The 10,081-nt window shown below is 36.0% G+C and overlaps 2 protein-coding genes across 2 annotated transcripts; both read left to right on the plus strand.

Moving 5' to 3' along the window:
- The first annotated feature begins 309 nt into the window (after nucleotides 1-309).
- On the plus strand, nucleotides 310-6,956 carry LOC140035612 (putative ATP synthase protein YMF19). The gene is given in 3 exon segments (XM_072076913.1): nucleotides 310-389; nucleotides 5,317-5,446; nucleotides 6,472-6,956. Coding segments are annotated over 3 exon segments (486 nt in total). The 3' UTR covers nucleotides 6,748-6,956.
- An 82-nt stretch (nucleotides 6,957-7,038) lies between these two features.
- Nucleotides 7,039-9,456, plus strand: LOC113727182 (L-type lectin-domain containing receptor kinase IV.1-like). Its single transcript, XM_027251202.2, has one exon. The coding sequence runs from the start codon at nucleotides 7,170-7,172 to the stop codon at nucleotides 9,189-9,191; it is 2,022 nt and encodes a 673-aa protein (XP_027107003.1). The 5' UTR covers nucleotides 7,039-7,169; the 3' UTR covers nucleotides 9,192-9,456.
- Nucleotides 9,457-10,081: the final 625 nt, after the last annotated feature.

The following is a 10,081-nucleotide window of genomic DNA, read 5'->3' on the forward strand; positions in this document are numbered from 1 at the left end:
AAATGCCAGTATACACGGAGTAATGAGTGAAAATTGGAACCCTCTATGCACTACTCAGAAATTTGCTTGAAAAGTTTCATACGCGTGCAGGTTTGAAGATATAAATTCGACGTCCCGTTTATGTGGAGCATATGAGATCGACTGTCCTTTTCATCACACCAAAGCAAAATGAAAGGGAAAAAGAAATCAAGAAAATAACAGTAAACTGGAATTTTTTTTCTTGTTATTAATAGAATAGTGAGACTAACAAGGTGCCAAGACATATTTTTAATTTTAGTATGACAGAAGAAAATAAACCTGTTTTCAGACATGTTGCAGAAAACAATTCCAGTTCTGGTGGCGGCGTTTATACTGGTTGCATGCCCAGCCTCGAAAGATATTGGATTCAGGTACATAGGTTTCCATTATAAAACCTGATTCTTGATGGGGCAGCAGGGATCTGAAGCCTATTGGATTAGTTTTTAAATGAAATGTGCAAATGAATAAATAAAACACAGGAATGTACAAAGAATTAAAAGTTGAAAGTTTATTTGAGGTTTTTGCAAGTTACAGAATCGATTTTCTGTATTGTACAGTATTTGAGTTAATATAAGGCTTTTATAAATTGTATACATTTTTTTGTCCAAATCAGTGTCTTGAAAACTAGAAAAAATACTAAATACTAAACATTATGTATAAATTTGTTTCTGCTATTTTCAAGCTGGTGCAAAAAGTTATTATCATTATTATAAAATATTTTAAGTTATTTTTATGAGTATTAAAAATTATTTATAATTTTAAATATTTTAAACTTTAACGTGGCAAAATCATCAACATACTTTTTTTTTTTTTTTTTGTAAGATCATCATCAACATAATTATTGTTGCATGATTGCGTTCTTTTATGGGTACGTCTTTAGATATTCGATCCATGCCGGCTTTATCTTTGGAACTTCGGATGTAAAAAGTTATACCTCTTCTACTGGATCTGTTTTTTTAATGCTTCTGCGTCATAATCGGGATCTTAAAAATGATTGTACCCCTTTGACTTTGTCCGTCAAGACCAGAGTCTCTCTCAAAGGAAAAAAAATCTTTTAGCACCCAACACATAAATAATTGGAACCAAGTAAAGGAATTATAGATCGGGTCAAGAATAATATTGATTTGAATTTGATTATGGATAAAGAACTGCCTATGTTATACTATTCCATTTTTTCACGACGAATTGATTTGATAGCTTAGGTATTATTATTCATGATATTGATCTGATTCAAAGCCATTGAGAGTTAATTCATTCATTGAATTTACGGGCAAAAGGTTCAACATCTGTATGGCATTAAATCCCGAGTTATTGCGAAACAAAGAAAGATTAGATTATGAAAGTAAATATTCTTGCATTTATTGCTACTGCACTATTCATTCTAGTGCCTACTGTCTTTCTACTTATGAGAGTAATAATCAAACCATCACGTGTCCTATTTATATTTATGTCAAATGTCCTATTTATTTAATTTATCATATGTTATTTATTTAAATTTCTTCTACCATCACGTGATTAGTGGGATTGGCACTGGATTTAGCAGTGGCATAGAGGATCCAAGTGTAATTAAACCCCGCACCCAACAAGGGATAAAAAGCAAATCTAACCGTATCTTTTAGCATACTTAACCATAGCTCCGTACCAACTAATTCTCCTAAAAAAACGTAAATATTCTTGCATTTATTGCTACTGCACTATTCATTCTAGTGCCTACTGTCTTTCTACTTATGAGAATAATAATTAAACCACAGGGGATTGGCACTTTTATATTTATGCCAAGTGTTCTATTTATTTAATTTGTCATATGCTGTTTATTTTAATTTTTTTCTACCATCACGTTATTAGTGGGATTGGCACTGAATTTGGTATCGAGTAGTGGCACAGAGGATCCCAACTGGCATACTTAACCATAGCTCCGTACCAACTAATTCTCCTAAATAACGTACGGGGTTTATGCATCCAAATGATTACACCGGAATTGACATTACATGATTCAGCCGTTATTAAATAGTATCTCCAGTGGTATAAATATCTCTTCTCCTAATTTTTATTTTTTAAAGATATCTTTTGTCTGATTAAGACTTATGAAAGTCTTTGGAAAACCTTGTTTAATGCATCTTTTGGTATCCTTTCAGCATATTGACTTTTTGTAAAATATAATTATTTTGACTTAATTTTACTCAGTCACAAGATTATTTATAATTTTATAAACAAAAAAGCTGTATTACAAAATTAGATGTGTCTCTTTAATTTGAAAGAATAAAAATAGAATGCCCCTCTCTTTTGCCCGATGAATTCAACACCTTTATTATACCTACAACATTTGTCTAGTTTCTTTAATTCCTGTGTAATGTATAAATTTTTTTCCCAGGATTAACAATGACGTCTTATGTTAATACAAGTTTCATAGTCAAATAAATTAAACCAATACTATGATATATATGACACAATTTCTGAAATGATAGTTATTCAATTATGTCACTAAAAAGTTAAACTTACATAACAATTTCCTAATTCAAGCTTTGGGAGGGGGCAAGGACTTAAAATCAGTAATCCGTTTTTTCTTTTTGGTTTTTTTCTTAGGGGAAGGGGGGAGTACACTACACTTCAAGAATGTTCTTGCGAGACCAGATTTTTAGCACTTAAGTCAAGTCAAGAAGCGCAGTGTATGTATCGAGCTTTTGCTTGGGTGTAAATACTTTTGGTCCAAGTAATATATAATATGGTAAATTCTATAGTGTAATCGGATAATTCAAGACAGGTGTGGAAAGTAAAACATATGGCAAAGAAGGCAGCACGTTACAACCTGACATATACGGATCAAGAAGAGAATATTTCTACAAAAATAAGTGGTGACCTATAGTCGAGATTTAAAAATGTTACGTTTTGCAGAAGCTCACTAATTCAAGCTTTGGGAGGGCAAGGACTTAAAATCAGTAATCCTTTTTTTCTTTTTGGTTTTTTTCTTGGGGGAAGGGGGGGAGTACACTACACCTCAACGCGCTTCCGAATATTCTTGCGAGACCAGATTTTTAGCACTTAAGTCAAGTCAAGAAGCCATAAATGAAGGGGAAAAAAAACGTTGACTGTAAAATGTGGAAACGAATTTTATAACTAAGAAGAACATAAAGCAACTGGAAATGGTGGTTGAGCTTAGTCCCTACGGGATGAAAAATCCCTATAACTACTGTAACTTCTAGTGTGGAAAATATATGCAAGGGTTTCTCACTTGTTTTTTGGTGTGTTTTTCAAGCCAACAATCGCTGTTAAATTTGAACGATATTCGGTCATGACCCTGAATTCTACAATTGTTGGTATACAGGCCTTTCATCCGCTGTTCTGGAGCCCACATCAAAGGAGACAAAGAAAGGACAAACTGTTCAACTTTTTATTTTTTGTCAAATCCTTAAGAATCTCACGTAATGTAGAGGCCCTTCAATGTTCAAAGCAGTTGCACGTGGAAACAGAATGAAAGCAAGTCTCTAAAAGTGAATGCAACTCAATTTACTTTCGCTGGGTCTCTTAATATCTTCTAATTAAGTCAATCTAAAGCTAATTTCTAGCCTCAGTGCCGATCCATAGCCGTGCACAAATAGGGGCTTCTTACAAAGGCCACGTACTAGTTATTTGTCGCAAGATGGTTTTTAAAATCAGAATCCTACGCTGGCTGGATCGTTTTTGAAATCATAAGATCAAATCGCTAATAGGATCTTAGAATCGTAAAATCTTACCAAAAAAGAGAAAAAAACTGATTATTTTATTTATTTATGAGCTTATCGTTCATGAAAACATGCAACTAGATGAAGAAAATGCAATGCTGGCTCAAAAAGTACAGTTCAATGAAAATGTATAATATCTAACATTTTATGCTAATAGATAAAAGTTCAAGTCGTTTCGGAATTTAACTATTTTTAGCTAAAATTTTTATTTAAAAAAATCATTGATATGAATTTGTGAAATAGGAAACCTTGAATTCCAAATTATTAAGATATTTCTTAGTTAATTTAACCCGTGTCTAAATCCACAAAGGTCCGGTGATTTGACTATAATTTTACAAACACTAAAAGTAAGATCTCACATGCAATAGGGGTAGGCACGGGTCGGGTACTCGCCTTTAACATGATGTAGTTGATCCAATCCTAATATATCGAATCAGCCATTTTGCAACCCTAGTCCGCTCCTAATGTTTTCGAATACTAAAAAAAAAAAAGGGGTAGGTCATAGGGTACCCGCCCTTAAAAAAAACTATTTTTCCATAAAAAATTATTTTTCACTTAATATCAACATGTTTTTCAATAAAAAAATGCTTTTCTAATTAATATTGTTAGAGATATTATAATTAAAGTCCATACATCACCATTCTCACACATTTCATCCAACAATCAAATCGATCTCATAAATTTAGTACATATTAGAATTATAATATCTAATAAACAAAGCAAAGTTTCATAATAATTTTGAGTTCATCACCAATCTCACACATTTCATCCTTCTACAACACAACAAACATAAGGATAATAAGTATTTGGCAACTCCCCAACTTCCTTAAGGATGTTATGCTACAAGACTGCATCCCAAATAAGTCGATTGTGAAATCAAGTTCGGAAAAGAATTGAATAGAACTAATTTTTTTTTGAAAAAAATATAACCAAAATAACCTTAAAAAATCTTCTCCAACTTCTTTACATCTTTGGAATAGACCTTATGGTATTAAAGGTGATGAAAAAGAAAAATAAATTTCTTACACTAAATAAAAGGGACAAATTTAAGAGTCATAATTGCAATAAAATAAATCAAATAAATAAATAAATGAAAAACACAAATGTTTTAATTATCTAGCTAACAGAAAATTGAAACTCCAAACACAAATCTTTGATTGAATTGATGCAAAATTTGCAGGAAAGATCGATGGAGGTAGAATAAAAATAAAAAGGATGAAATGGATGAACAATTTTTATAATAGAGTTTCACAATTTTTTTTTCATTTTGTTCATTTAGTTCATGTTTCACCGAAAATATTCGCTTTCTTCAAATAAGATGAGGAGAGGTGGATCATATAGGATTATAATATGAGATTGTGAGCCACTTCACTTGCACTTAAATTTAAAAATTACAAAGTTATAAAATGATCCCTAAGTTTTTAATATTTATAATATATACCTTGCGGGTCGGATACCTGCAGGTTTTTATTTTTCTGATCCGTATCCGTACCCGATTTTTGCGGGTACCCGACCCTCATCTGTCCCGCTAAGAAAAATATGATCGAATATCCTATTTTTCAGATCGAATCGAATCTAGTTCATCGAATTTTCGAACCAACGAATTTTTTTACCCACCCCTAATATGCAATGATGGAGACAAAATACTTTAGATCAGCAGAATTCTAAAACTACGAAACCGACTACTTTCATATTGGGACCACAAGAATGTAGAAGCATTATTATGAAAAGAATCCCATATACAATGATGGAGACAAAATACTTTAGATCAGCAGTACTCTAAAACTACGAAACCGACTACTTTCATATTGGGACCACAAGAATGTAGAAGCATTATTATTATGAAAAGAATCCCATATGCAATGATGAGACAAAATACTTTAGATCAGCAGTACTCTAAAACTACGAAACCGACTACTTTCATATTGGGACCACAAGAATGTAGAAGCATTATTATGAAAAAAGAATTTGGCACTGGTGTGTCTCATATACTTTGGGCCCTCTTTAGCAAATAAATTTTTTACCAAATTTGTCTTCTATCAATTTTTTAATAAATTTAATTACAGTAATTTCAAAAAGTTTCTTAAAATTTTTTAACTACACACTTTAAAATATCTAAAACACAAAAAATAAAAAAAAAATTTCCTCCTTTCTTCTTCTTCCTTCTCCACATCAACCCACCACCACTTCCGGCGCCAGTCACCTCTTACAATACTGGCCATCTCTTCCTACGCTGGCGCTGACAAAGGTAAGTTTTTTTTCCTTTTCTCCCGCTCCTCCTTCCTCCCTCTTTTCCTCCCCTCTCCTCTTCCCCTCTTCCCCGCCACCGCTCTCCCTCTCTCACCACCCTCCCCCTCCCCCTCCCCCCTGCGCAATCTGGCCAAGCGACCAGATTTGCTCGCGCGGCCAGGTCACGGGACCAAATCTGGTCACGCGATTCCAAATTGGGTGGCACGATCTATGCAGGGGGGGAGAGAGATGGTGGCGGGGGAGGGAGAGGGGGGAGAAAGGTGGCGGGGAAAAGGGGAGGAGAGGGGGGAGAAGGAGGGGAGGAGGAGAGGAAGGAAGGGTGAGGGAGAGGGAGGGAGAGAGGAAAAAACAAAAAAAAAAAAATTGTTATTGCTGCTACAACAGGTGGCGAAGAGGAGGAAGGGAGAAGAAAAATAGAGGAAAAAATAAAAAAATAAAAGAAAGAAAGAAAAAGAAAAAGAAAGAAAGAAAAAAAAAATGAAAGAAAAAAAGTTTTTCATGTTGTTCAATTTTTCTTACAATTTTTATAGTAAGTTATTATGATAAAATTTTAAATAAATATTTAAAAAACCTTATTGGACAAACAGGCTCTAGTCTATTTGAAGTATTCCAATGGTATAAGGCTGCGACTTATTGGGAAAAGGGAGGGAGATGTGACTTTGATGTCTATTTCGGAGAAGTAAGTGCCTCACAAGCAATAAAAGGAAACGTGTTCTATTTGATCTCGAAATCCTCATACTGCACTTCTTCCAAACCTTGATGGGGGATAACTTGTAGGAATGACATATTTCTGATTCATATTGCATACGACCAAGGAATACTGCTATATATATATATATATATATATATATATATATATATATAGTAGGCGAATAATTTGTATACGGTTAAACTGTCGTATGAATATTTGGTTCACTTGTAATGCAATAGGTGGACATATGAAACCAGTCCAATATTACAGTAAATAAAATTATGAAAAAGAAAATAAAAATAGCATCATCTAATATATTTTAATTCGAAAAAGAGCATCATCTAATCAGCACCAAGAGGACTTGACTAATCGCCCAAAGCCTTTAGTCAAAGAGGGAGCACTACCACTGAGTGAATAAGAAAACCTTTTCCGCACCCTATCGTCCAAAGTCTGCAGTACCACGAGGCTCTTAGGCTTTTAGGCTCTTAGCCATGTCATTCAGACTAGTAACAACATTCCTGGCCTATATTCTGATTCACATTGGAGCTGATGCAGCAGCATCTGGCGATGTTGGATTCATCTATGAAGGATTTCAATCAACAAATCTAAGCCTCGATGGATTAGCCAAAGTTACCAACAACGGCCTTCTGCAGATAACCAACATTTCCCAATTACAAACGGGGCATACCTTTTATCCTGATCCCATCAATTTTAAGAGCACGTCTTATAGTTCAGCTTTCTCCTTTTCCACCCAATTTGTGTTTGCAATAAAGCCTGAACCCTCAGGCCAGACTGGTCATGGATTGGCTTTCGTGATTGCACCGACAAGAGGCCTTCCTGGGGGGCTTCCCACACAGTTCCTTGGCCTCTTCAATGATAGCACCAATGGAAATGCAACTAATCATGTCTTCGCTGTGGAGCTTGACACTATCCAAACTCACGAATTTCAGGATATCAATGATAACCATGTTGGAATTGATATTAACTCCTTGATTTCTACAGTGTCGCAGCCAGCAAGTTACCTCCCTAATGACAGGAATTCATTTCACAACTTAAGTCTTAGTAGTGCTCAGCCGATGCAGCTCTGGGTGGAATATGATGGGGAGAATAAGAGAATCGATGTAACATTAGCTCCAATAGCAGCTGCTAAACCAACTACCCCTCTTTTATCTTTGTCACATGATCTTTCCCCCATCTTACAGCAAACAATGTATGTTGGCTTTTCTGCATCCACTGGTTCACTAGCAGTTGCTGATCATTTTGTATTGGGATGGAGCTTCAAGATGAATGGTGTTGCACAAGCACTTGATCTCTCTCGGCTTCCTAAGCTACCTCGATTTGGACCCAAGAAGGTGTCTAAATTCTTTACCGTTGGATTGCCTTTAATTTGCGTATTTTTGTTGTTAGTTGTAACATCTGGATTAGCTTATCATCTAGGGAGGAAGTGGAAGTTTGCAGAGGTGCTGGAAGAATGGGAGCTTGCCTATGGACCCCATAGATTCAAGTATAAAGACTTGTATATTGCCACCAGAGGTTTTAGAGAAAAAGAGATGCTGGGGGCGGGGGGCTTTGGCAGGGTCTACAAAGGAGTACTGCACACAAACAAGATGGAAATTGCTGTCAAGAAGGTGTCTCATCAATCAAGACAGGGAATGAGAGAATTTGTTGCAGAAATCGTTAGTATTGGCCAGCTACGCCATAGAAATTTAGTACCGCTCTTGGGTTATTGTCGGCGTAAAGGAGAGCTACTTTTGGTGTATGAATTTATGTCCAATGGTAGTTTGGACAGGTTTCTGTACAACCAACCGAAGTCTACCCTTAACTGGAGCCAGAGGTTGCGAGTCATTAAAGGTGTGGCATCCGGATTATTCTATCTACACGAAGAATGGGAGCAAGTAGTGATTCATAGAGATGTGAAAGCCAGCAATGTATTGGTAGATGCTGAATTGAATGGAAGATTAGGAGATTTTGGCCTCGCGAGGCTATATGATCATGGTGCACTCCCTCAAACCACCCACGTAGTTGGAACTCTTGGATACCTTGCCCCTGAGCACTATAGAACAGGGAAAGCCACAACTAGCACTGATGTATATGCTTTTGGGGCCTTTTTGCTAGAGGTTGCTTGTGGAAGAAGGCCAATAGATCCACAAGCACCAGGAGATGAAATATTGGTTGATTGGGTGTTTTCGTGCTGGAAAGAAGGTGATATTGTTCAGGCAATTGATCGAAAATTGGGTTCCCAGTATGTGAAAGAGGAGGCAGAATTGGTATTGAAATTAGGCTTGTTATGCTCTCATTTAGAACCTACGATTAGACCAAGTATGCGGCAAGTTCTGATGTACTTGGAGGGAACAGTTCCACTGCCGGAGTTATCATCAATTGGCATTTCTGCCGTTGGTCTTGGTTTCACCCATGCTTGTGGCTTTAAGTGTACTGCCTTGTCATTGTCTTCTTCTAAAGACAATAACTTTTCACGTTCTGTAGCAGAATCTCCTCTCTCTGGAGACCGGTGATCAAGATGTTAGTGTTTTCTGGTTTTAAAAGTAATAAGAAGAACGAAAAAGCACATATTTCTATGAATTGTATAGGCAATGAGTCCCAGTTTGTGTCAAATCTATTGTATTTCTCTTCTTCATTATTCCCTGTGACACTTGCTGTTATGCTTAATTAGCATGTTTTTGTGTGCTAGTCCTTTCAGAGTTTCACTGTTTTGGAATTCTAGTTTCTATCCTGAGACATTAGCCAAGCAACTTCATGATAAACATATTTCTTGCAAAATGTATTGCGATATTTCTATCGTGCAAGATCCTTGATATTCTGTTCGAATGAGAAAATACAGTCGAGTTTTCAAGCTTAAATGATGGTGGTTCTCAGTTCGGAAGCTATAATCACAACAAGAGACACAAAAGAACAAACAGATTATCGACAAGGTGATTTTATGCTCTTCAAGAAACTCAGAAGCAGTTATTTATTGCCTCTAGTAAGCAACAAATGGTAAAATAAAATTCTGCAAGTAGTTATTCACAGGGATGTAAAGGCCAGCGTCGTATAATTATTAATTAGACGGTGAATTGAATGGAAGGTTAGGAAATTTTGGGCTTGCAAGGTTATATGATCATGGGAGCAATTGGTTCCCTTGCCCCTGAGCTTCATAAAACAGGAAGGCCACAACAAGCACGAATGCTCAAGCATTCCGGGCCTTAACGTTTGAGGTTGCCTGTGAAGGCCAGTTGAGGTAGCAGGGGATCTGGTTTTGGTTTTTTTTTTTCCAAACGGCAACACTTTGATATATACCAAAACAGATTACACACTAATGGAGCAACTGCCCCTACAATCTGCTTGAAGTAATTCAAGCAGCCAAGCTGGGAAGACCACCTTCCATTCAGCAGGACCATCCAAGCTT

Source organism: Coffea arabica, chromosome 2c, assembly GCF_036785885.1.
Source record: "Coffea arabica cultivar ET-39 chromosome 2c, Coffea Arabica ET-39 HiFi, whole genome shotgun sequence".
In the NCBI taxonomy this organism is placed as follows: domain Eukaryota; kingdom Viridiplantae; phylum Streptophyta; class Magnoliopsida; order Gentianales; family Rubiaceae; genus Coffea; species Coffea arabica.

What these genes read in the sequence shown, in the direction of transcription:
- LOC113727182 (XM_027251202.2), top strand. Translation starts at nt 7,170, where the DNA reads ATGTCATTCAGACTAGTAACAACATTCCTGGCCTATATTCTGATTCAC.